General features: G+C 55.0%; 10 protein-coding genes across 10 annotated transcripts; 4 read left to right on the top strand and 6 right to left on the bottom strand.

Moving 5' to 3' along the window:
- Window positions 1-491: 491 nt before the first annotated feature.
- On the bottom strand, window positions 492-1,784 carry BO86DRAFT_398199 (putative isomerase YbhE; the record flags this gene model as incomplete). Its single annotated transcript, XM_025673533.1, has 1 exon — window positions 492-1,784. The coding sequence occupies one exon, from the start codon at window positions 1,782-1,784 to the stop codon at window positions 492-494; it is 1,293 nt and encodes a 430-aa protein (XP_025529052.1).
- Window positions 1,785-2,479: 695 nt separating this feature from the next.
- On the top strand, window positions 2,480-3,421 carry BO86DRAFT_378043 (RraA-like protein; the record flags this gene model as incomplete). The annotated part of the gene is made up of 3 exons (XM_025670608.1): window positions 2,480-2,516; window positions 2,780-3,174; window positions 3,254-3,421. The coding sequence occupies 3 exons, from the start codon at window positions 2,480-2,482 to the stop codon at window positions 3,419-3,421; spliced, it is 600 nt and encodes a 199-aa protein (XP_025529051.1).
- A 301-nt stretch (window positions 3,422-3,722) lies between these two features.
- BO86DRAFT_378042 (sugar porter family MFS transporter) lies at window positions 3,723-5,416 on the bottom strand (the record flags this gene model as incomplete). Its single annotated transcript, XM_025670607.1, has 2 exons — window positions 3,723-4,859; window positions 4,934-5,416. The coding sequence occupies 2 exons, from the start codon at window positions 5,414-5,416 to the stop codon at window positions 3,723-3,725; spliced, it is 1,620 nt and encodes a 539-aa protein (XP_025529050.1).
- Window positions 5,417-6,618: 1,202 nt separating this feature from the next.
- BO86DRAFT_309902 (putative isomerase YbhE) lies at window positions 6,619-7,973 on the top strand (the record flags this gene model as incomplete). The annotated part of the gene is made up of 4 exons (XM_025667835.1): window positions 6,619-6,892; window positions 6,963-7,003; window positions 7,068-7,386; window positions 7,447-7,973. 4 exons carry the CDS (start codon window positions 6,619-6,621, stop codon window positions 7,971-7,973), a joined length of 1,161 nt encoding a protein of 386 aa, XP_025529049.1.
- Window positions 7,974-8,537: 564 nt separating this feature from the next.
- On the top strand, window positions 8,538-9,848 carry BO86DRAFT_398195 (putative glycerol dehydrogenase (GCY1); the record flags this gene model as incomplete). Its single annotated transcript, XM_025673532.1, has 7 exons — window positions 8,538-8,598; window positions 8,671-8,755; window positions 8,808-8,815; window positions 8,883-9,040; window positions 9,112-9,141; window positions 9,202-9,499; window positions 9,559-9,848. The coding sequence occupies 7 exons, from the start codon at window positions 8,538-8,540 to the stop codon at window positions 9,846-9,848; spliced, it is 930 nt and encodes a 309-aa protein (XP_025529048.1).
- An 815-nt stretch (window positions 9,849-10,663) lies between these two features.
- Window positions 10,664-12,734, bottom strand: BO86DRAFT_426926 (flavin-containing monooxygenase; the record flags this gene model as incomplete). Its single annotated transcript, XM_025675534.1, has 3 exons — window positions 10,664-11,885; window positions 11,946-12,354; window positions 12,431-12,734. The coding sequence occupies 3 exons, from the start codon at window positions 12,732-12,734 to the stop codon at window positions 10,664-10,666; spliced, it is 1,935 nt and encodes a 644-aa protein (XP_025529047.1).
- A 323-nt stretch (window positions 12,735-13,057) lies between these two features.
- On the top strand, window positions 13,058-16,469 carry BO86DRAFT_417809 (uncharacterized protein; the record flags this gene model as incomplete). The annotated part of the gene is made up of 16 exons (XM_025675048.1): window positions 13,058-13,178; window positions 13,250-13,285; window positions 13,349-13,424; window positions 13,486-13,990; window positions 14,046-14,278; window positions 14,350-14,584; window positions 14,631-14,653; window positions 14,706-14,778; window positions 14,835-14,956; window positions 15,004-15,117; window positions 15,171-15,239; window positions 15,288-15,429; window positions 15,481-15,621; window positions 15,683-15,758; window positions 15,910-16,337; window positions 16,407-16,469. 16 exons carry the CDS (start codon window positions 13,058-13,060, stop codon window positions 16,467-16,469), a joined length of 2,457 nt encoding a protein of 818 aa, XP_025529046.1.
- A 654-nt stretch (window positions 16,470-17,123) lies between these two features.
- BO86DRAFT_426924 (putative NAD binding Rossmann fold oxidoreductase) lies at window positions 17,124-18,663 on the bottom strand. The gene is made up of 5 exons (XM_025675533.1): window positions 18,253-18,663; window positions 18,081-18,192; window positions 17,914-18,015; window positions 17,786-17,847; window positions 17,124-17,726 (listed from the first exon to the last, which is right to left on the bottom strand). Exons 1-5 carry the CDS (start codon window positions 18,535-18,537, stop codon window positions 17,193-17,195), a joined length of 1,095 nt encoding a protein of 364 aa, XP_025529045.1. The 5' UTR covers window positions 18,538-18,663; the 3' UTR covers window positions 17,124-17,192.
- A 553-nt stretch (window positions 18,664-19,216) lies between these two features.
- Window positions 19,217-20,249, bottom strand: BO86DRAFT_53331 (nuclear transport factor 2 family protein). Its single transcript, XM_025677448.1, has one exon. It carries the CDS (start codon window positions 20,048-20,050, stop codon window positions 19,502-19,504), a length of 549 nt encoding a protein of 182 aa, XP_025529044.1. The 5' UTR covers window positions 20,051-20,249; the 3' UTR covers window positions 19,217-19,501.
- BO86DRAFT_53337 (acetyl-CoA synthetase-like protein) lies at window positions 20,249-24,555 on the bottom strand. The gene is made up of 2 exons (XM_025677449.1): window positions 24,434-24,555; window positions 20,249-24,367 (listed from the first exon to the last, which is right to left on the bottom strand). Exon 2 carries the CDS (start codon window positions 24,276-24,278, stop codon window positions 20,448-20,450), a length of 3,831 nt encoding a protein of 1,276 aa, XP_025529043.1. The 5' UTR covers window positions 24,279-24,367; window positions 24,434-24,555; the 3' UTR covers window positions 20,249-20,447.
- Between the last annotated feature and the right edge of the window lie 1,173 nt (window positions 24,556-25,728).

Genomic DNA, 25,728 nt, shown 5'->3' with positions numbered 1-25,728 from the left:
AGATTGACCCGAGAGAGAGAGAAATCCCCTTGCGTAGTAGGCAATGGGGGCAGTGAATAGTTTAAAGGCTGAATTTCCTCAAGTGCGGGGGTGCCCGGTCAGGGATTGATTCCATGTTGCCTTCTTCTTTTCTCCTTTTCAATTTTTGCGTTTTCTTTCTTTCTTTTTTGTTTTTTCTTTTTTTTTTTTCTAGCCATGTAAAGCTGAACCAACAGCAAAGGCTTGACCCATGATTGATCTCTGTTCCCCACAGCCCCCACTCAGTGGATGACAAAGCGGGAATAGAGTTGCCGTTCAAGGACTAGCTCCAAGACATGCCCTAATCTGACACTATCCAGTCATACTTACTCCTTACATACTTCATTCTTAGCCATGTACTGTACAGCACTGTACATACGGTATATTATTTGCCTATGATACGCCGCTGTAGTGCATGCGATACTGTAATCGCTCATTTCATTCATTTCATCCATTTCATCTCACTCCCACGCCTACTCATTCCATACCACCCCCCAGATCTGTCCCGGAACATCAATCTCCGCCACCTGTTCCTTGAATAATCCACTTCCCAGATCTCTTTCCAGGATGGCGACCCGGAAGCCATCTTGAACGCCAACAGCCGCCAGGTTCCCCGCGCGATTGAGGTCGTAGGTTCGTGCTAACGAGCCCCCCGCGGGCACCGCCTGCACAAAGTCTAGTCGACCGGCCAGATCGGATCGGACCCGGAAAGTTGAGATCGAGTCAGAGGTGCCATTGGGGGGGTACTGGGTGGCGGTGCCGTTGAAACGGGCGTCACGACGGTTGCTCACGATCAGGAAATCGCCGTCGGGACTCAGACGCAGCTCCGCAGTGACCCCTTTCCCCCCCGTGGCGGGCTTGGGGACGCCCGGCTCCAGCGACGAATAGGTGTGCAGGTAGTCAAAGCGCAAGCCTCCTCTTTTGGGGAGATAGTGGACGCGATAGGCGGTGATCGTACCGGCAATCTCCGCCGCCAGATAATAAACATAGCTGGCGTTGCCGTCCGGGAATCGCACGGGCTCAGCGGTAAAGACTCCATGGCGGGGCCCAGAGCCTGCCGTAGCGTTCAGCGCGGAGCGCTCGTCCAGTCGCAGAGTTTCGTCGTCAATGGCGTAAACGCGCACCTTGTCCGCGCCGAGATCCACAGCCAGCATGTACTGACCCAGCGGGTCCGTCCGGGCTTCGTGGATATGGGGCGCCGTCTGTCGTCCGCTAGGCGCGGGCCCTGGCTGGTCCATCGTGTAGGTGAAGGTCTGTACCGGCTTCAGCTTGCCCGTGACCGTGTCGCTGACATCGTAGGTCTGCAGCGCGCTGCTGGTGTAGTGCGCCACTGCCAGCCCTCGCCCGTTGGCGTAGAACCCCGCGTATGCCCCGTCTAGCAGGCACTCGACGCTGTCCAGCTGCACGGGTGGACCCGTTCCGTTGTGCGAGCTGGTGCGGTAGGCTGTCAGCGTGCCATTGCCCGTCGTCACCCCGTCGACCAGGTAAAGGATGTCGTTGTGTTTATTCAACGTCAGCCAGGCGGGCAGCTGGGCCGGGGTTGCAAAGGTGTCCACCATCGACAGTTGGTATTTCTTCTGCGGAGCAAATCCTGCAAAATACCCATCTTCCACGAAGGCAGGGGATCCAGTGGACGCAAAGTATTCATAGGTCAGAGACAGAACGGTGATGTTTCCGGACCACGAGGCCACGTACAACAGGACACCTTGTACAGTCGTGGTGAAGAAGAGGAACGAGAGTGTGATTGCTGAGATTGAAAGTTTCATGCTGCCAGATGTTGGTTCCTTGCTCTAGTGATATCATGAGTCTGAATATCTGTCCTCTACTCGGAGTCCCTGGGAATCTTATATAGTCTCTCTTTCACAGTACAATGATCTATTTGGGGGGAATTCAAATGATGGGTTCATCCGCTCGAAAAGGTTTAACCGACAGTTACAGCTATGACAAAACAGCCATTGCAGACTCTAGACTAACAGGGAGCGATAGTGAGAATAAACGACAAAGAACCTTGTCCAACAATCCCTGGCACGTAATTGACGTACAAAAAAAGGAGATGGAGAAGAAGACAGGGGGGGGGGGAGGAGAAGGGAAGGGGGAGCGGGGCAAGAACGGCTCCACACACAGAGGTGGTGGCTAAGACTTCCAGGTTCGTCATTCCGGACTTTACTTCGAGGCGGACATATCAAACAGGGAAATTCACCATGATCGCAGTGGATCGGCACGAGGGTTACGGGGCAGTATTCCGGGGGAAACTGCATCTGCCGGGATTTGAGGCGGGGAGTTTAGCCGCATGTTCAACCGTGAAAGCCTCCCGAAAGACAACAATAGAAAATCTATTAATATGAAACCAGAATGTTCAATCGTCCTTGGGGTAATCTTTCACCTTTCTCATTGATCTATCTCCGCCAATAAAGCCCCCTCACAACCAGACTATATCTTTTCTCATTTCAGTGGTGCTACAATGGTGGACGCGGAACAGTTGCTCAAATTTTCCGCTTGTGAGGTACTGATGCCAACCGTCGGCTAGTATTTACTGGTCTTGGTGTTCTTTGAGATCTGTATCGCTTAACAGATGCATCCAGATAGCAGACGCTTTGTTGAAGCTCGGGGTCCCAGGCGCCGGATTTCTGCCAGATATCAGTTAGAACCCCAACCCAGTCCACCTTACCCCTTGCATTGCAGGGTGACAGATACGGATGAAAGAAGCAGACAAGCAAAAGCAAGATATACACATTCTCACTATTATCCTCAATCTAATCAGCACCCCTTCAAAGCAACCGAAAGTGTATCGCACCAGCCACCACGGTCTTGTTCGTTCGCAAAGATGAAGGCGAAAGAGCTGCCAACACTCCGCCCAGAAACATCCCCGACGACTCGGTGTATGCCGACCTCATTAAGCCCGGCACGATTGCCGTGCTCAGCCAGCCGATTGGAGCCCGGACGGCCACAATGGGTGGGCTGATGGCCATGCGCATCAGCAAGCTCGGGGCTGTCGGGGTCGTTGTGGATGGTCGAGTCCGCGACGTCAAACAATTGCGCGAGTTGGTCGCGATGCCAGTCTGGTGTAAGTCGACCAGTATTGTGGCCACCAGTGGCGAGTGCAGGGCGCATGCAATCAATGTTCCAATCCGAGTGGGAGCAACAGAGGTGAAGCCGGTAAGATCTGCATTCTCGATGTCCAATCTCACTCTGTTTACTTGGTCATGTTTAATCAACTAACAGGACCACTTTATAGGGAGACTTCATTATACTAGATCCGGAAGAGAATGGAGCGGTCTGCATCCCCCAGGACAGGGTGGCTGCAGTGCTGCAGATGATACCGGAAATGGCCGCAAAGGATGAAATGAAAATGGCCAATGTGGTGGCCGGGATGAGCGTAGTTGAGGCTGTTAGTCAAGCGTAACTGGCAGATTCGAATCTTTGAATACAGGATGTACCATGCCAATGACAATTCATATCTCAGACCAGATTTACTATTATTAGGCGTATGAATAATGGAACCCTTTGAAATTCCGGCAGAAAATTTCATTGAAATGTAGTAGGGTTAGAGTTCCAGAAGCCAAGGTGCAGTAGGCTGTTACGAGGCAGATGCTTCAGTGGGCCCGATGTGATATCGCTTCTATCTCCCCTCTTTTCTTGTCACTGTTGTGGAACAGCTGGACAGAGGCTGGTATATAAGTTGTCTAATGCGGACTTCTACTTATTTACACTTCAGGCCTGTTTCCCCCAATGTCAACTTCAGAAGCAGCCTCTCGCTTGATTTCATTCTCCTCTCGACTACCCCCGTCCCCAAACATCTCGTCGATCTGCTCCAGCGTCTTCCCACTCGTCTCGGGTACGAGCAAAAACGCCCATCCTCCCGCAAGTATACAAAATGCCGCAAAGAAGATATAGGTCCCGTAGGGAATATTCGCGATCATCGACGGAGTCACAATCCCCACCACGAAGTTAGACAGCCAATTCACACAGGTCGACAGCGCAACGCCCTTGGACCGCAGGGCCGTCGGGAAAACCTCGGATGGCAGGGCCCAGCCGAGAGGCGAGTAGGTGTTTCCGTAGATGAGGATGAACAGGAAGGCCATCGCCACGCACGCCCACCCGACCGCCTTGTTGGACCAGTCCGGCCCGTAGACCGCCGTCAGGGCCGCGATGCTGATGTAGCAGATGCCCATTCCAAGGCCCCCGAGGATCGCCAGGGGACGCCGACCGATCTTGTCGATGGTCACGAAGCAGACCAGCACGGTGAGGAGCTGCAGGCAATTGAAGACCCCTGCTAATATCAACGACATCTCACCCGTCTGGCCGATTGACGTGAAAAGCGTCGGAGAATAGTAGATAAACGCATTGACTCCAGAGAATTGTTGGAAGAAGCCCGCGCCCACGCCCACGGCGGTGCGTTTCCACGTGCGACGGTTGAAGAGACTCATCCAGAGGGAAGCTTCTCGCTTGAAGCCTGTTACCCCGGGACCCAAGCGTTCTTCGGTGAGCTTTTGGATCCGTATCTCCGTCATCACAGCTCGGAACTCCGCCTGGACTTTTGAGTCGCTTGTCGGCAGACCGCGTAGCTTGCTTAGACTCTTGAGGCAGTCCTCCGGACGATCGACAAGAGCCAGCCACCGCGGGGAGTAGGGGAAGAAATGGATGCCAACTCCAAGAAGTGTGGCGCTGACCATCTGCAGGCCAAAGGGCAGACGGAACGACGCTTCGCTGTCCACCAGTCTCATCCCGAATGTGACCCAATACGCAATGACTGAGCCGGACACGAGGCAGATGGATTCCAGAACCAGTAGGGTTCCACGTAAGTTAGGCGGCGAGATCTCTGAGATATACAGCGGTGCGCCCTTGAAGATATCCAATCGTTAGCAATCTGGTGAAACCGGTATAGGGGCTCCAATGATACTCATAATGTACGTACCATAGCCAGCGTGCCGACTCCAATCCCACCGATCGCTCTCCCTGCGACTAACATCCCATAGCTCTGGGCTGATGTCTGGATAATCGCCCCGATGTCGAAAATCACCACGACCACCGTTAGCGCCCACTTACGGGAGATCTTATCCGCCAGGTACGGCATGAAGATACAGCCCACAAAGGCGCCGAGGAGCAGCATGCCGGTCATGAAGCCCTTGCCGAATTCACTGGCCGATCCCGGGATGGCCGCGTGGAATTGCGGCATGACGTTGATCACGGAGATGACACCCTGGTCATATCCAAAACTGAAGCCGCCCAGCGAGGCAAGGAAGGCGGCTCCGAGGACATAACCCGAGCTGAAGAGCCCTCGGATGCCGTCCGGGCCGTAGGAGGGTTCCTCCACGTTGAGGGCGTCAACGTCAAGGATCGTACCCTGCTCATCATGCTCCACCGTTGTGGAGTCGTCTCCCTTGGCTCGTAGCTGCATTGAGTCCTTCGAATGATTATTCATGCCTCTCAAGATAGTGGCCTGATTTAATTTCGGAGGTTGAAGAGGGCAGGAACGTGGTTACTTTAAGTAACCCCGTGGGGGTGGGGGGAACCACTTCGTATCTTGCTGGGGTTACCCCGGGCCTGCCCGAGACTCCCCAGACGGGTTATCGCTGGGGAGCTGCTACGCCAATCAGATATGCAGGTCTATGGTCGGGTTCAATGACGATATTGGCACGGCCCGTCGGACATCTCACTTGGGCGCTGACCTCGGGCTACTGGGCGTGGGGGTTAGCCCCGTCGCCCGTCCAGTTTGGTGGTGCATACTGCGCATACTGGAAGAATCTTGGTCCGACTGGAAGATTCCTGCTCCGACTAGCTGCCGGGTGACCGGAGTATGGATCTATATTCTACAGGGAAAATGGATGGGTATGGGTGCACGTATCACTAACGATGAAAGCTGCAACCACGTCATCTGCATCACGTAGCCCCCTACGAGGGGCTTTGTGGATATTCAAAGATAGAACCTGACAAAAGGACTTATCATGTAGTGGTACACCGCATGTTTACAGCTTCTTCGACCATCCGTGTGAATGATGGCCCGGAAGCATCAGTATGCTGTTTCCCTTGCCTCACCGCTGTGGATCACAAAGCAGTTAGAGTTCCGTCGCTTCGTCTATCCTTCCCTATCAGGATAGGCAAGATACGGGCCTAATATGACCTTCGTATTCACCATATGCACACATCAGTTGAAGCCTGGCGTAGACGCGAAAAATGACCTTGGACACACGAGGGAATGACGTTCGTCTCTTGTGCCTCCTGTAGCATTTGTGGGGTCTGTCTCCGCATGTCATTCAGGGTGGACCTTGTGGGCTTGCCTGTGAGAAGATATACATCTGCTTCTCCGGAGTATAGCATAGTAGATCCAAACCATGGGCAGGCTTGTATGCTGTGCCGGAATGACATCGGATCGGAGCAAATCTGATATCGGAGATAATCTGATGGCACTGACGGCAGTCACAGTCCCATCGCCCGATGCACGTGACCACCGGAGAAGAGGGCACGCATCGCCCTCCCCCCCATTCACTCAAGCAGGAAATTTAATGGGGACAGAATGAATCTGGTATCAAGGTCGCTATCAGATTAGCTTAGAAGAGCAGTTGAATCTGTCTCGCTTCTCTCACTCCTGTTAGAAACACTATGCATTACAAACTTTTGTTATCAGGCGACCGAGCCGACTTCACCACGCTCGCACTCGATCTCGACAAGAAGAAGCTGAGCATCCTCGCGAACTACGCCGCCCCTTACAATGCTTCATGGACCGAACCCGTGGTTTCGCAGGGTAGCGTCGACCAGCTAGTTGGGCTATCCGAGGGCGATGACGCCGGTCTTCTCTACAGCTTCGAAGTAGATCATGCACACAAGGCTTGCAAAATCAGCAGCCAGCAGCCAACCCTAGGAGCACCGGGTCACTGTGAGTCTTCTCAAACATTACATTGTTCCTTTTAGGCAACATGAATGATGTTAACCGTACTCGGGTATAGTCCTCACACTGCGCGACAAATCTGCGCTGGCGCTTGCCACGGTTGGTCTATCCAGCTCCTCCCACCTTCACATCTGACGGATACTAATATATATCCAATACACAGTACCTGGGAGGTTCCATTGCTCTTTACCCCATTTCAGTCACCAGTTCCGGCACGCTACTGCTTGACAACGTCCCCCGAACCGAGATCATCCCGGAATTCCCCTACCGGGCCGCGGGACACGGCCCGAATCAAGGCCGACAGCGACAATGCCATGTCCATCAGATCCTTGAAGATCAACGTGGCTTGCTCTACGCCCCGGACCTGGGATCCGACCGAGTGTGGCTCCTCCGGCGCGAGGGGACGCAGAAGCTGGACATCTGCGGCTGGCTGCAGTGTCCCCCCGGAACAGGGGCTCGGCATGCCGTGTTGAGTCCGGATGGTTTGTAGCCTTCATTTGCTTCATAGCACCGAGCTAGGTTGGCTGACGGAAGCTTGCCAGAGAGAATCATGTACGTCATCGGAGAACTCTCACACACCGTCCTCGCCTTCGACCTCTCCGATGGCCCCGCCGAAGCCATCCCGCCCATCGCTGGCTTCGCTCCCAACATCATCCCCCCGGAGATCCCCCCCGACCATCAGTTCATGATGGACTCTTCCGAGATCTGTCTGCATCCTTCGATTCCCAATGTTCTCTATGTCAGCAATCGGTGGGAACGGCACATCGCGCGCCGCGAACCGCATCTCCAGAGCGTGCCGCAGCAGCTCCCGCCCGGCGATGCGATTGCCATTATCTTGCTCTCTAACGACGGCAGGGATGTCAAGGCGATCAAGCACGTGCGCACCAAGCTCGATGTCATCCGTGGGATGCGGGTCAGCGACGATGGCCGGTACGTCGTGGCGGTTGGCCAGGAGGGGGGTGGTGTGGAGGTCTATGAGATTGGCGGGGATCGAGGCGATGTGTGGACCCTCGTGGCGAGTTTGGATGAGGGATTGGAGAGTGGCATCAAACATGCTGTGTGGCTGTAGAAGTCACGGGACGAGACCCTGGCTGGACATCACTAGCTTGAACGAGAACTTTGGAATTGGAGGTAGATTGAATGTCACTTTTATGATCAAATATGCCGTTACAGGACCTTTCCCAGAGTAATCTATTCTGACACTTCGTAGTGCAACAACGCAGTCATTTCTGCAAGCACGGGGCAATATACAATATTTATCAATGGTCGAACGGGGAAATTCAGTTGAGATCCCATCACGATTGGACCTGAGTCTTTCCTTGTAAGAATAGCTGTTTCCTGGTGCATGGACTGTGGTGTATAGTATATTTTTCTGTCACGTAAGGTTACTACTAGTACTTACTCTGTACTACATCTCACTGATCCGACGTCATATCGGGGCTTATCTCACGGACGGACATAAGCACTTACCGAGGTCGAAATAAACCCGATGGCGGTTACGCCAATCTCCGACCCCACGCTGATTATCTCCGAATGCATTCACAGCGCAGTGCCTTTTTAGAGGCGGTCCTTGCAGCGCTACTTTGCATGTACTTTGTTGTATTTTCTCACAGACCAAAATAGCAATATCATCATGGCTCCCTCTACTCACTTCAAGCTCAACACGGGCGCCCTGATTCCCGCCGTCGGTCTCGGTACGTGCTTATGTTTGTGGACTGTCGTGGTACGGTACACTACTTGCTCACCGCGGGGGGTTTGATGTATAGGAACCTGGAAATCCGAGCCCGGAGAGGTGGCAAAGGCAGTAGCCTTTGCCCTCCAGAATGGATACCGTCACATTGACGCAGCATTGTGAGTCTTGTTGTCTCCCGTTGTCAAGTTTGCCCCCGCTAACATGCTCCAGGATTTACGGTGAGCTCAAATACATCGATGGGCCATTCCACCCCTTCCATGAATTAGTCTAATGCCTCTGTCGTAGGCAACGAGAATGAAGTCGGTCAGGGTATCAGAGACAGCGGTGTACCCCGTGAGGAGATCTTCATCACCAGCAAGCTCTGGAACACCCACCACCCCAACGTCAAGGAGGGTCTGCAGAAGACTTTGGACGCGCTGGGCACCGACTACCTCGATCTCTACGTAGGTTGTCCAACACGTGACACTCGCGTGATACCTTGTATAGTATCAGGACTGACCCACGTTGCTATCAGCTGGTGCACTGGCCTGTTCGGCTTGTTCCCGTGAGTCCTCCTGGTCCCTGTCCCTAGCCTCTCCATGGGCTAACCCCCATCCGCGTACAGAACGAAACCAGCGAGCTTCTTCCAGTGAACCCAGACGGTACCCGCTCGGTAGACCGGTCATGGGACCAGACCGAGACCTGGCGCCAGATGGAGGAGGTGTACCGATCTGGCAAGGTCAAGGCCATCGGTGTGGCCAACTGGTCCATCCCCTACCTCGAGGAGCTGCGCAAGAAGTGGACGGTCGTGCCGGCTGTCAACCAAGTCGAGCTGCACCCGTTCCTGCCGCAGCATGAACTCCGCGAGTACTGCGAGAAGCTTGGCATTCTTCTGGAGGCGTACTCGCCTCTGGGCTCCACTGGTGAGTTTCACCCCGCCAGAGCGCATAGTCAATCAAAAGTCGCTAACATGTGTGGTCAGGTGCCCCCATCATGAACGACCCCGAAATCCAGCAGATCGCGGACAAGAACGGCGTCTCGGCCGCCACGATCCTCATCAGCTACCACGTCAACAAGGGCGTGGTGGTGCTGCCCAAGTCGGTGAATGAGAAGCGTATCGCCAGCAACCGCGAGGTCATTGCGCTCTCTGAAGAGGATTTGGCCGTGCTCGATGGGCTGGCGGCCAAGGGCAAGGCGCAGCGGCTGAACACACCGCTGTGGGGGTTCGACCTGGGCTTTGCGGACTGGTACGGTCCGGTCAAGGCGCAGTGATGCCGTTGGTGAGATCATGCCGTAAAGATTTATGAATTAGAAGGCGAGTCTTTGGGGTTAGGCTGTATAGAACTAAATGTGATATTCTTGTTGCACATTCACACAATATGTTTCAGATGATAAAGGGCCTGAGTCCGTAGTTTGCCTGTTCGCACTTTGCGAAGCGCCGTACCTCTCTACCTCTCTATCTACGTGAGTTGCTTTCCACCACCACCGTGTATATATATATAAACTGGAGGGTTTCACATTCTCTGGACGCATAAATTCCATTTGGTGAGAATATAGGTCTCATGGGGATGTGTGGCTCGGGGGAATTCGGAGAAAACTCGGCACAGGTTGAAACTTTGCCCCGACCGGGTGTGTTATTGATAACGATTAGGTATATGCACATGATATCAAGACTGGTAAGTCCGAATTCTGATGGTAATACCTTCCGCCCTTGAGATCATGAGCTCCTTTCAGGGTAGCTCAATCAAAGGTCTTTTTAGGAACCCTGTGCGGCAGCTCGTTGCTGTATCACGGACACTACATCACCTGCGCTATTTCAGACTTACCCGCAGTGAGATTGAACTACACAGTAAATTCTGAAGCAATTTTGAGTGTTTCGAATGGAACTTGGTCTACGACGTGAGGTATGTCTAGGCTAGCTTTGGACACAGTTGCTTCTCAAAGACTTCTACCCTACAGTATTGCACTGGGAGAAATAGAATCAAGAAATCTGACATTGACCAACAAAACATGGCAGGAAAGTTCGTAATCATGAGAATAATCCATACTTATGTACACAAAACCCAAGAAAGCACACTGGTCTAAGTCTAAGCCTTGTAGGGCGCGGGGGAGACCCCCTCCATCAGCGCCTTAATGCGCATCGCCATGAGCTTCGAATGGAAGCGGGTGTAGGGTAGGTAGCCGACCATGAGCCAGAGGTTGGGCACCCCGGTCTCCCGGTACGCGGTCTTGAACTCGCCCTCCTCGTCGATGCCCCAGATGGGCCCGCACTGGCTGGCGATCTTGTCGCCCAGCGTGGCCCGCACGGAGTCGATGGTGTTGGAAAAGCCGGTGGCGAAGACGACCAGGTCGAATTCGCGCTCGCGGCCGTCGTTGAGGATTACCTTGTCCTCCGTGAAGCGCTCAATGTAGCCCGGCTCCACCTTGATCTTGCCGTTGATGATGTGCTCGCACGCACCCGCGTCGAAGTAGAAGCCTCCGTTGCGCGTCTGGCCCAGCGTGGAGCCGCCGGTGCCGCGCTGACCGCGCCAGGTGCGCAACCCCCGCGCGTGCAGCGCATCCAGCAGCGGACAGTCGAGGTCCTCCAGCACCTTGGCGTTGCGGCGGGCCATCTCCTCTCCGGGGCCCGTGGGGGTCGCGAAGAAGAAGCGGTCCTGTTCCTCCTGGTTGGGGCGGTTGCCCTCGGCATCGGGGCCGTAGTTGCCGATCGCGCGGGGCACGGAGTGGGTGAGGGACATGATGTAGGTGGGGGACCGCTGCAGGAGGGTGACATCGATGCCACGGCGCGAGCAGTCGAAGGCTGTGTCGAATCCGGAGGAGGAGGTGCCTACCACACAGACCTTCTTCCCGACAAAATCGCGTGCGCTGTCATGCGCGGTCGAGTGGCGGACGATGCCCTTGAAGTCAGCCATACCGGGGACCTGGGGGGTCATGGGCACGCCGCACAGTGAGGTGGCCATGATGACCTGCTTGGGGTGCAGTTCGCGAGTCTCCTCGCCTCCCTTGTTGATTGTGACCGTCCACCGGTTCTCATCGTCTTGCTCGGCCTTGACCACCACCGACTTGGTCCAGACGTTCAGCTCCAGCGCCTCGGCGTACCACTGCATGTACATGCCTTGCTTCTGGGCGGGAGTGTACGTGGGCCAGAGCTTGGGGTAGGGGAAGTAGGGCAGGTCGTCAGCCCAGTGAGGGAAGTGCAGCGAGAGGTACTCGTAGCGCTTCTTCCAGACGTCTCCGATTTCGTCGCCGCGCTCAATGATCAGGCTGTCCATGCCCAGTGCCTTGCATCGGGCGGCCAGCGCGAGACCACTGTTGTGGGGTAAGGGCGTCAGCACTTGCAATGTAGGCATGGAGAAGGGAATTGCTCACTTCTGTCCACCACCAATAATCAGAACCTCCGGATTGGCAGCCTCTACTTCTGCGGCCCGCTGCTTCTCCCAGCTGATGGGGCCGGTCATATGCCCGTCGGCCGGGGGCACTTCCGGGAACTGCTTCAATTTCTCGGCCACAGTGTGCATGGTGTAGATCTTCCACCCCTCCTTCGTGAGAACGGCATTGATCACCGCTGAAGCATTCACAACTTCAGTCTCAAATGACACAACGAACTGTAGCTGAGCAAAATCGGGGTACGGGCGGGAAACCGCGGGAGCGGGACTGAGGAACTTGAAGTTGGTGGCTTTCGTGGTGGGGAAAAGGTCCTGGGCAGCCTTCAGGATGGCGGGGTGGAAGTTGAATGTGCGGTAGTCCCAGGTGAAGGACAGCTTGTCGCGCCAGACACCTGCATTGAGGGAATGTCATGTCAGTTGGTTGCATGCATGCATACATGTCGTATGTGAGCACAGAGTAAGACCTACCATATGGGAGGAAGAGATCGGTGAATGCTTGCGCATCGCCAGCTCCCATGCTCTCGGAAAGGCGGGCGACAATCGTCCCCGCCTCCTTCTGAGCGTCGCAGTCGGAAGGGATCTCAATTCCCAGAACGTCTGAGGTGGGCAGAGGGTGGTTGTACTTGAAGTCGTACATGTAGTTGTCGTCGACAGGAGGTTTGGAGGAGGGAGTATCCAGCTCGCTGACCACGACCTGGGCCTTGAGGTCGGTCAGGCTGACCTGGTGGACCTGGTTGTTGTCCAGGCCCGACTCTTGAACTCTGAGAACCATTTTGGCTATCCGAATATGCAAAGATGTGATGTTCGAGTGTCTAATTCATTTCTTTGTTTCTCTGGTAGGTAATTGCGACTTCTATACCTTTTTCAAGAGACTCGTCTCTCGGCTAGATCGGGCCATTTCCATCTTGGGACCGGAGATAAAGCAATCGGGAATCGATGGACCGGAGATAATCTCCCGTATCTTGCCGGTATCACATGACCGGACATATTTCTCGCCTCTCCGCCTCTCCGCCTCTCCGATTCCCTCCTCGGCTTCTCCATCATCGACAACACCCGCTGCCATTTCTTCCATGCAACCCCGATTCATATGGCATGATGACCAACAGCCCAGGGTCGGACCGCTCCCAGCCATCGGCAAGAGTTAGCCATGAGGCCGATGACAATCCCAGACCGACCAAAAAGCAGCGAAGACAGCGCCCATCCCTCAGCTGTGCAGGTCAGTGCTGCTTTCCTCGTAGAATGTGACGATCAAACGTATAGAAAGGTTAATTCCAATAACCCTTGCAGAATGTCGCCGGCTGAAGATGAAATGTGATCGGCAGTGTCAGTAACTTGAGTTTGACGTATGGAGACCGTGCCCATCGGCTGAAAGAAGGAACATTGCAGTGCCGTGCTCAAACTGTGTCCGCCGACGCCGGACCTCATTCTGTAACCCAGGTGCAGCCGACACTACACCGTCCCGGTTGGTTCACGTTCCATGTGCTTATGCATGCCTGCATCATACTAATTGGCTGCTATGGCAGAGGATCTGATACACCCAAAAAACAGCGCAAGAGTCCTGCACCAGCTGAACATCCCCCTCCCCAGGAAGACAATGCACCCCGTTCACCCGACACCCCTAGCTTGGCTCATCCATCCATACACATCTGGAACACGCCATCTCAACATGATGTTTCACAACATCACGGTCAAACCCAACACACTGCCGCGGAGCAGGCGTCCGCCGACCATTCGGGCCGCAACTCACGGCAACCGCCGCATAACGGCAACAGAAGGGATGACTTTGAACAACTGGCCCTTCTAGCCCACGCGCTACAGTCCGACCCTTTGCAAGAATTCTCTTCGGCTGCTTCAGGCCGAATTAACCTATCTGGGCCCAGCGATCGAAGGAACAGTGGCTACCAGAATCCCGTCCCACAGCCCCTTGGCGTGGCCGAACAGAACGGCTCCTACGGCACATTGATGTTGGGTAAAGGAGGTCGGTCCAAGTACCTGGGCCCGACGGCCGGCAGTGAATGGTTGAAAGAGGTAGGTCATCTCTGCTGGAGTCTCGTTCCAGCCACTGAGATGTGTATCTACGTAGTCGGAAACCCAAGACGCATCGGACAGTCCCCCGGTGACCCGCGCTCCTTCCCCCAAGATCCCAGATTCGGTTCCATCCCAGCCCCATCGCTTGACTCCCGGTACCACTCCCATCGCCTTTCCGTTCAATGTGGCGGCCTCACACGTCAGTACTCGGGAGCTGCTTTCCCGCCTACCCGCTAAGGAGGAGGCAGAGACATTGGTGGGATCGTACTATCGCTATTGTGCTTGGCAGTGAGTGTGTTGACGGGGTTTACGAGGCAACGCTGACAATGGTTTAGTCATGATGTTGCTCCCAAGGCCAGTTTCCAGAAGACCTTCGACCGCGTCTACAAGTTTGCCGAGGGGGCGTCCGTATCCCCGCGGGTCAATCCGCAGGAGATTGCGCTGTTGTTCATCGTCCTGGCTCAAGGCACCTTGTTTAACATTGAGATGCCTTACTATGATCCATCGGCCGAGGACTGGCTGCATCTCTCGGAGTTGGCTCTGGTGAAAGGGCGCTTCCTATCCAACAACATGGTCGCCGGACTACAAACTCTAGTGAGTCTTGAGCTTGTCGCCATCTTTCACCGCTAACGATCAGCAGCATTTGATGGCGCATCTGCATCTGTACGTTATTGAGTGGCTCCGCAATTTGACTCTTTCACTGAAATTGGTCTAGACATTTAGATAAAGGGGGCCGTGGAGACAATGCCTGGCCGCTCTGGGGTCTGGTCATGCGGTTAGTTCAAGCGGTAAGCACAACTGTTCCAAGTGAAGTTCACCACTGATGGAGATTCTATATGTCTAGATGGGTATGCATCGAGACGGTGCCCGCTGGAATCTTCCGCAGGATGTGATTGAGGAAAGACGCAAGGTATTCTGGGAGTTGAATGCCGCCGACACCTTCCAGGCACATTGCTTCTCAAGGCCGTATGAGTTCCCCGTGCAGGTCTTATGATATGTCTAATCTCAGGCAGATGCGCTATCAATCCGGAACATTGCGATGTCGCATTCCCTTCCGAGCCGGAGAGCGCAACCGGCGAAAAGAGCTATTCGATTCTTCGATTTGAGCTCTCGCAGCTTTCGTCCGAGTGTGTTTTTCTCTTGTCGTTCCGGGGAAGCGTCACATCTAATCAGACCGCAGAATTCTCCATATGGCGATGAAGGTGCACAAACCACCGTACTCGGCTGTCACCGACCTCGACATTAGACTGTATGTGCTCGCCCGCCACAGTCTGGCTTGAAAGCTGACGCTCTGTAGCGGCGAATTTGAGCGCAACCTGCCTTTCTCCCTTCGTTGTCGAGCCGCGTTCCTGTCCATGCCCTCTCGCTACCCTCACGTCGAAGCGGCAATCGAGGCATCGCCGGAACCGTCCCGCAGGTCGATGACCATTTCTTTTCAGGTTCGTCTTTTTTCCAGGCCAACTTGGATTCTCTGACTGAGTACTCGGCAGCAAATGAATCTAGCGCTCAACATCTCAGAGACGATCATCAACCTCCATCGACCATATTATGCAAAAGCTCTTTACGATATCAACGACCGCATGAGATCCGTATACGCGCCTTCATTCTTGACCGTGATAGAGCGTTGCGCCGTGAGCCCTTCCGTCTCCGATGCCCCTCTCACAGACAATAGTCTCGAGCTGACGCATACAGATCATCATCGCAATTGTCGACGACATTCACACCCGTTTCCCCGCGGTCAGCACCAGACAATGGAACTTCTGGGTGGGCGCTTCCTTCCGAATCCCTCCGGGCCAGAACATCTCTCACAACCACCTTTCTATTCTAGTACCACGTCTTCGGCTCCGCTCTCTGCCTGGGAACCCTCGTGCTGCGCGACCCCAGAAATCCCATGGCCACCTTTGCCCTAACCCAATTAGACGCCGCGATCAACCTCTTCATCTCCTTGATCCAACACGGCGCCAACACCCCCCGCTACGGTCGGAACCTGCAGTGGCTGATGAAGCTCCGCACGCGGGCGTCGGCCAAAATCGCGTCCGCGTCGACGCAGCCAGAGGCCCCGGATGATGCGGTCCGGCGGGAGGACCGGGAGGACAGCGAGGACGTCGAGCTGCTGGGCTGGCGGACGCGGCTGATCGAACGGGCGGGTCAGGGCCGCCAGACGATCCGGACGACGATCCAGCTGGCGGATGAGACGCCCACCGATTCGCCGCATGGTATTGACGTGGGCTCTAATCCGTCGCCGAATGACCTTCACCATTTTTTTGGCATGCTGCAGGGTGATAATTCGATGATTATGCCGGGCTCGTCGTTGCCGATGGTGACGCCGGATTCGACTAATGAGCTGGTGAGATATTCCGTTCCATTCTCCGTTGTCTGCGGTCTGCGAAGGCTAACGTGTACTGTATCGATGTAGTTGCAGGACTTCTGGGATCCGATGCTTCTGCAGGATTTATTGGGGAGTATACCGCTGGGCTAGTTGGGTCGTGTTAGGCTCTAAGGGGTGGACTGGTTTGTATCATGTGGCTGCTACTGACCTACATATGCCTCTTGGGTGAACTAGTATTCTCCGGATAGGGTGAGGTGCACTTTTCCCAATTCTCTCGCTTGCTCTCGTAATCGAATAGCGAATATTGATATAGACGCGTATAGCCTATTGATCACTCAATCTGTGTTTTTTTTGTTTCTGGAACTGTGGAGAAAACACCTGTATGAATCAAGCTGAATTCAAATGTATCGGTGGAAGAGAAGACGAGGTAGTACTTGCTTCGTACAAGAGATTAATGGATAGGGGAATGGTGAGTGACATGCGAGGTAAAAGAAGAAAGGCTTCAGATTCGAATATCAACAACTATGAAACTTTGGATATTCTGGTGGTTCTCCCTCTGGTGTCGGAAAAGTCTCGCTTGGTCCTTTTAGCGACATGGAAGAAAGTTCCTGGACACGTACAACCAAGTCCAGCCTTCAATAATGCGATCTCGTTTTGAGATGTTTAGACTCTAGTGCTAGGAATAGGGCTAGAGACGTCAACTCTATGGGATCGACTCCCAGGGTTCTAAGTGCCTCGAACCAAAACGAAAATGTCATGCACATATTTTAATTCGTAACCCACAGGTCTATACGTCTACCACTCCTAAGAATGAAACGAACATGCGAAACGCTATCCCAATAAACCCAATCCACTACCTTCCCTCCGCAGAAATCACGCCTTCTTACCCGCATCCAAAATCGCCAACCCCTCATCATCGAAGTACACGGGCACGCCGTGGCGGAACGAGAACTGCAGCGCCGTGGCGATCTTGGCGGCCTCGTACGCATCCTCGGGCGCGCACGTCAACGGCGCCCCATCGAGGCAGGCCGTAGCGAACTCCTCTAGATCCTTGAGGAAGGACTTGTCGTACAGCACGAAGGCGTCCGGGGTGGTGGCGGTGCGCACGCCGTGGGCGTCGCGCACCTCGACACGGTTGATGGTGGAGTTGGCGTTGATCACCGAGTGCGCCTTGGTGCCGCACACACGCGTCATCCCCTCAAACCCGTTGGTGAGCGTCCGGCCCAGGTGGAAGGTCAGGATCTTGCCGTTGGCGAACTCTACCAGTCCCCAGCCGTTATCGGCGTCGCCGTACTTTGACAGCTCGCCGTAGACGGCTTGTTGGCCGACGGCGACGACTCGGTTAACTTGCTTCTTGGGGTTGGTGAGGCCCGACTTTACGTCGAGGTAGTACCGGCCGATGTCGATCTGGAGGTTAGGGTTAGGAGGGAGGTTTAAAAGAGGAGGCTTTGGGGGAGGGGACGGACATCGTGAACACCCATGTCAACGAAGATGCCTCCGGATTGCTCGGAGAAGCGCACGAAGAAGCCTGAGACACGGTGAGTTAGTCAATGGGCTTACTTGGGCGGGAGAATTGGAGCTTGGGGCCGCTCACCTGTAGGATCCTGCTGGTCGAGGCAAGAGCTCTCGACTGCGTGAACGTCTCCGAGTGCGCCATCCTGGACCATCTGTTTCACCTGACGGTACGACTCATCGTCTAGCGCGGGTCAGCTCAGTCTTAGACACTAGTTGCCACAGCACAGGAGGCTGGAGTCCACCCACATCGTCGACAGAAGGGAACCAGGAATCTGAGGTGAGGCTTAGAAGCAGCCTTGGCGAGGACCTCCTCGGTGGTGATCACATCGACCGAGATCGGCTTCTCGCACATGACATGCTGGACAAGTGTGTCAGTCTCTACCCCAGTTTGCAATAGACGCCGAGTACTAGAACTCACCAGACCCAGATCGAGACCCTTGATAATCAAAGGCGCGTGGGTAGCGGTCGCCGTCGAGATCAGGACGGCCTCGGCACCACTGTTCTTCATGCAGTCCTCTGGATCGGCGAAGAACTTCACGGAGGCGGGCAGATTGGCCGCCGCCCATTCGTCAGCCCCGGGTTTCGTGTCGCAGGCGGCGACGAGCTCGATGCGAGGCTGCTTAAAAGCCAGGATTTCGGCGCGGATTGCTCCCAGACGGCCGAGGCCGATCAGGGCGAGCTTGAGGCGAGGTTGAGAGGTCATGTTGATGGTTGTGTGTGTTGTGGTTTGTCTAGAGGAAGGAGTGATGAATTGTGTGGGAGAGCTTGCATTTTATCTTCATTTCCGAATACTGCTTCCCCAGACGTGCTGCGGGGAGCCCTAACCCAGGGTCCGATGTTGATGTTACTATACGCGGGGTGGATAGCAGATGTCCGATCTCCGATGTCGGGTGCGCTGCCGGTACCCTGGCTTAAGTCCGACTCTTGTTTGAGCCGATCGGACAAGACCGGCTAACAGGCACAACAGCCGGTGAGTAAAGTGCACATCGATTTTGCTGGCTGTAAGAAGCGACAACAATCTTACATGTTGATCTGTTGACTTGATTGTACACAGATCACAGGTGTCAGCGTCGCTAATCCGGCCACGTGATTCCAAAGGCCTTTTCCCACTTGATTACGTAGCTAGTTCTAGTTCCACCAACCACCAAGAAAATCAAGAAAATTTCAATGGTTCTCAAGTTACTTATCGTTTAACCACTTGTTCATGTACCCCATAGTGCTAAATCAATATAACAAAATATGTAATCTATACAAAGGTACATTGTCGGCCGTAAACTCGCTAATAATGTCTTAATCCTTAGAAATCATCTGAAGTTCTCTCTATAATACCAAGGTTCACGCCCTTTATCCGCTCACGGGGTCTCCATTCCGTTATATACATAGCTTACCAGAAATCACCTCGACAAAGAAAAATAAAATAAGATAAAGCAAAGTAAACAGCTAACTACTAATCTACCCAAGCATTGGATGCCATATATAGAGTGAACATGTCAAACATTACTCAATTGAATCACTGCACCTTATCTAGTATACGCGTATATCGTATACACCCATCAAGCCCAATCCAGCAACGCACCCAACCCAACATATAGCATCAACCTCAACCCCAAACACCTCCCCATCCATCCTCAACTCATCTACCTCCTAACACCTCCAAATGAACACCCCTAGAAGAAAGCAATCGGATTCCCCCCCGCCCCCGCCGAGCCAACCTCCTGCTCTACATCCCAATGCTCGACCATACACGTCCCGACCATCCGAATGATATCCACCAGCGCCGACTCCCCTCCCTTCGTATCGTCTCCCTGCGAGTTCGGGATCACCCGCGTATGCGCCACCCCAAAGGCATTGCCCGCCGCATCCCACCCGACGAACGCCCGCTGCAGCTGCGAGGTGACGTCCGGCACGAGATTCGTCAGCTCCGCCGCCGTCGCGCCGACGCCCGTGCCGGCCACCAGCGGCGAGTGGTTGATGTATTGCCCTGCGACGTAGTGCGTGAGGGCCTCGCTGAGGCGGTGCTCGGTGTACATCAGCTTGGTGAACTCGGTCCACGCGGCGAGTTGCTCGGCGGGGGTCGCGGTGGGAGTCGTGGTGTTGGGGCAGTTGAGTTGGGTGAATTCGTCAGGGTTTGTGGACGGTGTGGTGGGTGTTGCGTGTGTGCTGGTGAGGAGGAGGAGGGGGAGAAGGAGAGTGGTGGTTAGGGATTGGAAATGCATTATGGTAGAGTGCCAGGGGGTGGATGTGAGGTGTTTGGATAAGTGGAGAACGTGGGGGGGTTGTTGTCTTATGTATCGTGGTGGTTGGAAGGAATGTTGATTGGAATGTGTCGGTTGTTGGGTTTGGGCCTCCTCAAGTATGGGTCTGGGTCTAGACCATTGCAGATGGTGGAGGCAATGCGATGAGTGGTGTACGATGTTGACAGGTAGAGACTGTAGAAACGCTGGTTATTAGAACGAATCGTGAGACCTGAAGTTGGAACGGAAAGTGTAAACATGCTGATCATTGAAAATAGATCCCCGGATATCAATGTGATCCGATGTCACCAACCATTGGCAACAAGAAACCTTGATTACATTCACTCATGCATGTCTATAGTCTATCAATATGGGCCCATTAAATCGGCTCATCCCGGGGCTCGATCAACACCTCATTCACAGAAACATGTGCCGGCTGGCACAGCGCATACACAATCGAATTGGCGATATCCTCCGGAGCCAAAACCTCCGCCCCCGACGGCTCGCCATATTTCTTGAGCGCTTCCGCGTCCGTACTCATCCCCAACAGATCCGTGGCAACATTGCCAGGCTGCACACTCGTCACACGCAATCCCGTCCCGGCAGTCTCCAAACGCAAAGACTGCAACGTCGCTTCGACAAAGAACTTGCTGGCCGAGTACACGCCCAGGCCGGGGAACACCTTGCGACCGGCATCAGAAGAGATAGCCACGATATGTCCGGCGCCGCGGGACAGCATGCCCGGGACCGTAGCCGACAGGCAGTGCAAGAGACCCTTGCAGTTCACGTCTACCGTTCGCTCCCATTCATCCGTCTGCACATTAGCCATCATAGTGAAATACATGACACCCGCACAGGAGACGAGAATGTCGACAGGACCAAGCTCCTGGGTGGTGTCGTGGAACAGAGCGTCCACCTGTGCCTTGTTCGTGACATCCGTCTTCTTCGCAATAATCTTTCCTCCGTGGGTTGCAAGCTGCTTCTGCAACGATTCGAGAGCTTCCACACGACGAGCGGCAAGCGCAACATGGCAACCTTCGCGTGCGAGAGCGGTAGCCACTGCGGCACCAATGCCGGATGACGCACCGGTGACAACAGCGACACGGCCGCTAAGCGGACCTTTGGCCAGCTTCGCAGTTCCGTTCAGCGCCTGCTGGCGCACAGGAGGCTTTGACAGCCATCCTCTGGCAAACCAGTGACGGGTGTAGGTCTCAAGCAGCGTCTTGTCCACCTTCGGCCGTTCCACGCATGTCCGGAACGGTCGGGTGGCCGCATTATCCAGAACGACAATGTCCCGCAGGAATTCCACGGTAGGCATACCACTGCGGAGAATATCCACGGTGAACCCACCGTCACCACCCTTGACGTTACTGCGCTTCTCGTTCCACAAAGTAACCCATTCATCCCAGCCAAGAGGCTTGGTGGGGTATCCCAGCTCATTCAGAGCAGCGAACACATCGCGCGTGTCGACGGGCTTGGGGTCACCCAGATGGAAGATCGTCTGCTCAGCGTGGGTCTGAGCGGCCAAATGAACGATGGCCTTGCTAACGAAGTCCACCGGAGTCATCTCCGCGCGCCAGCCTTGCACTTCAGGGGCGTAGCCCAGCTTGATTGATTCCACAATCAAGGCGGAGAGAAGATCCCATGCGTTGGCAGCGCCGGTAGCACTATGTCCACTAATTGTGCCGGCACGGTGGACCTTGACGGGCAGACCGCGGCGGCCGGCCTCGAGCACGAGCTGCTCCGCGACCCACTTAGTCTGTCCGTATCCATCGAGCAGCTTCGTCGGAACATCCTCCACATCCAACAACGTGTCCTCCGGCCAGCCTTTCTCGCCCGAGGCGGGCAGGACCCCGTTCGTGGAGACGTACTGCACTGTGGCGCCACTCTTGCTCGCCAGACGAAGGATCTCGCGCGTGCCACCCACGTTCGGCCCACGCAGGGCGGCATAGGGGTACACTAGGTTAACGGTAGCCGCAGCATGCACAATCACCTGGACACGAGCAGCCAGCTCATCGAACGCCTTAGTCGAAAGACCGAACCGTGTGCGAGAAAGGTTTCCCGGTAAAATCTCCACACGCTCCATCACGGAATCACGCCACAAGCCGAGATCAAGAAGATTCCGACGAATGCGTGCCACGCCGCCGGGCTGATCATCATTTGCGGGCTCGTTAAACCGCACCAGACAAATGATCTGGGCGGAGGTGTTCTCCAGCAGATCATGCAGCAGAAAAGCACCAAGGAAACCAGTCACACCCGTCAAAAGGACGGTGTTGGCTTTGTCAATGGAGCAAATCGTGGCAGGCTGCGCGGGTCGGATGTCATCGTCGAGAGTAGCGTCCGCACGCAGAACAGCGGGAAGATCGGCTTGCACTGCGGCCGTGTGTCCATCGCGGATCGCCCGGACCGTCTCCAAGTGGCCAGCCAGAGTTGTGGTCTCCGCCAGCCGGGCAATCGGGACCCGAAAGCCAAAGTGCCGGGACAGGCGCGAAGAAAGGTCGGCAAGCGACAAGGAGTGACCTCCCAGGTCGAAGAAGTCATCCGTTGGGGTAAGAAGAGTCTTGGAAGTCTTGAGAGCTGCAGCCCAGCAGGCTGCGACCTGGTCCAGAGTGATCGGGTCTTGATCCACTGCCTTGCCATTGCCGTTGGTGTGCGCATCAGTCTTGGGGGGAGGTAAGCGCTTGAGGTCCACCTTGCCCGTCACATCATGAGTGGGTAGTTCAGGCAGTTCCACCCACAATGCAGGAATCATATAGTGTGCAAGAGACTGGGCCAGGGTGCGACGCGCCGCCGGGCTGTACCCGGCCTCGTTGATTTCCACCGTCGGCCGACCGGCGGCGTTCCTGTCCGGCACGATGTAGGCCACGAGTTGTCGCTCCAAACCGTCGCCATGAGCGACAACTGCACAGTGGCCGACCGCGAGATTCTTGACAATCTCGCTTTCGACCTTGGCAGGCACCACGGAATATCCTCGCAGCTTGATCATGGATCCCACGCGACCGGTAATTTCGAGTAGTCCAGAAGGCAGCAGCCGGGCCAAATCGCCGGTGCGATAAAGGCGGGATCCGGGTTGTGTATCGAAGCGGTTGGGAGTGAACGCTTTGGCGGTCGTTTCGGGCAGATTGAGGTATCCACGGGCGAGCAGTGGGCCTGCCACGAAGAGCTCTCCACTGACTCCCGTATCGACCGGTTGGCCACTCTCGTCCAGAATGTAAATCTGCTTTGGATCTAGAGGCGGACCCACCGGGCAGTATGTCGCTTCCTCGTCAATGATCTTCCGAATATCACCACAGGCGATCTCATGTGTCTCGCATGCACTGTAGCAGTTGAGAAGACGGGTTTGCGGGAGAGCCTTGATCGCGCGACGAGCCAGATCCGTCGTGACCACTTCACCATTCAGCCACAGCGTGCGGAGCTCGGGAAGACGTTCATCAATGTGGGGATGACGCTGCAGCACGGTCGCCAGCAACGTGGGCGTCATCAGGGTCTCTGTGATCTTTCTCGCGGCCAGCAAGTCGACTAATGCTGCGGGATCATAGCTCGCATCGTCCGGCACTGTCACGACGGTGGCTCCCCGTAACAGAGGCCGCAGGATCTCCCAGATGAAGAAGACATTGCAGGCCACACGGTCGCCGGGCTGCAGGTCCTGAACCCCGAATCGCAAATCATACGAAAGCACCGGAGCTCGGTGAGGGTTAGCGATACCCTTGGGCTTGCCTGTAGTGCCAGAAGAGTAGGAGACAAATGCCAGCCGGTCCAAGTCATCGTCCGCTGGCAGAGGAGCCGGCTCGGTCGCGTGACCATTTGCATGGGCGGCGGGCTCATCCAGGACGATCAATGGCACCTTGCTCTTGATCTTGCCCACTTCCGCCCGGTGCGTGATCACGACGGCCGGGTTACCGTCCTCAATCACGTCCGCCAGCAGCTCCGGTGGGTAGGCCAGCTCCAGTACGAGAAAGGCACCGCCCGCACGCAAGGCTGCCAAACAGGCAATCACATAGTCGGCACTCCTTGGCAACAGCACGCCCACCAGAGTATCTCGACTCACGCCATATGTACGCAGGCGACGAGAGAGGCAGTCGACCTCGCGATCGAGCTCCGCGTATGTGAAAGTGGTCTTGTCATCCTCCAGGGCTACCGCGTTGGGGGTCGCTTTGACTTGGCGAGAGAATAGGGCCGATAGGTCTTTTGAGGTATCGAGGAAGGGCATGATTTCGTTATGTTGGGAGAGAATGTGGGCGCATGAGAGGGAGGGAAGAGGCGAGAGAGGAGGTGGAGCTCGGGGGGTATTCAAAGGGACTGGGCAGGCATGCGTTGTCAGCTCGATGCATTCATCGGTAGGATTGCATTACACTGCAGACTCACCGGCAGGTTGGTGAAGGAATAAGAGAAGAGCTTTCTTCTCACAAGGGAGGATCAAAGTGGTGTTGTTGATTAAGTACTGAAAGTAGTGAAAGAAAATTGGCGAGCGGTGGAGGGAAGAAGGGAACTTCCATGAATCCTGGCATAACCGGTTTGGGTTAGTCTTCCCAACACCCTACATCCATCATCCATCATCCATCACCATGGATCCATCGATCGTATTGCCAGAAGGATAGGATAGCCATGGCTCGCCAGCACCGTACGTGTTCATCGCAGCAGGGTACCGATGCTGAGCCGTGGATGGCATAAAGTTTCCGCCAGGTACTTATAACTCCAGCTACTTATAGAAATGAATTATGGTGGTATATACGGTAGCAAATGACGGTAAATTGTCCCCTGTCGTGCATGCATCGGTGGCGGGAATTCCCCTCTTTCCTCTTCTCTCTTCCCTTCTCTTCCCTTCTCTGGTTTCCCCCCTCTTTTGTCGAGTCACCTGACCGGTACCCAGTGCCACAGTGGCTGGTCTCTCCGCATTGCTGGTTCTTGCTGGTTCTTGCTGGTTGGGGGCCAAGCGGTTCCGCCCGACCTCCGTCTTATTATCGTCGGCTATCGATTGGTCAACAGAGCTGACAGGTGGAGTTCCTGACATGTGATTGCGGGTCAACTGTTGGTCCGGGCTCGCAATCACATGCCTGCGGCTGTTTTGTTGAGAGTCGACTACGACCCGACGAAAGCTGATGCTGCAGCAGTTGACTCTACTCTAGCCACATCATTAGTTTTCTCAGCCTCGATCATGATCACATGTCTGCTTGCCTAGATTACTCACCGCCTTGGATTTCGTTGAGATCACGATCGAAAACTGTGCCATGGACACACCTGTGGCACCGGCTACCTGGCTAGGCCCTCGAAGGGAAAGACGGCGGGGCGGTAGCTCTATCCCTGATTAGGAAGGTACCCTGAGATTTCCCATACAAAAACAACTGCCGGTGCAAAGCAGCAGCCACGCGTGGCCCTCGCTGCCCACAAACCTCGCAGGTTTCCCACGCATCATCCCACATGATTGGAAATCCACGATTAATGATTTCGACGAAAGTTCGACAAGGATTTCACATAATGATGGCCACACTGCATCCTGGTATGGCTGCCGCCCCGGACCTCGTAACTGAGAGACAGAGGCTGTCACCGCCTTGAAGTCATGTGACTGCGCATGCGGCATCGTTGGGCTCCCGTAGCCCAGATCCTCCTTCGCTTGGTTATCTATCTCCGAGTCTTTTGACAGCTTTTCGTACCTGGTCTCA

The sequence above is a fragment of the Aspergillus japonicus genome (assembly GCF_003184785.1).
Source record: "Aspergillus japonicus CBS 114.51 unplaced genomic scaffold BO86scaffold_15, whole genome shotgun sequence".
In the NCBI taxonomy this organism is placed as follows: Eukaryota; Fungi; Ascomycota; class Eurotiomycetes; order Eurotiales; family Aspergillaceae; genus Aspergillus; species Aspergillus japonicus.
The sequence above is the reverse complement of the archived record's forward strand: the minus strand, read 5'-3'. Positions and strand labels throughout refer to the sequence as shown.

Coding starts and splice junctions, on each gene's coding strand:
- BO86DRAFT_53337 (XM_025677449.1), bottom strand. CDS start 24,278: ATGCCCTTCCTCGATACCTCAAAAGACCTATCGGCCCTATTCTCTCGC.
- BO86DRAFT_53331 (XM_025677448.1), bottom strand. CDS start 20,050: ATGCATTTCCAATCCCTAACCACCACTCTCCTTCTCCCCCTCCTCCTC.
- BO86DRAFT_426924 (XM_025675533.1), bottom strand. CDS start 18,537: ATGACCTCTCAACCTCGCCTCAAGCTCGCCCTGATCGGCCTCGGCCGT. Junction 18,193..18,252: donor AGGGTCTCGATCTGGGTCTG/GTGAGTTCTAGT, acceptor ACACTTGTCCAG/CATGTCATGTGCGAGAAGCC. Junction 17,848..17,913: donor CGACCAGCAGGATCCTACAG/GTGAGCGGCCCC, acceptor ACCGTGTCTCAG/GCTTCTTCGTGCGCTTCTCC.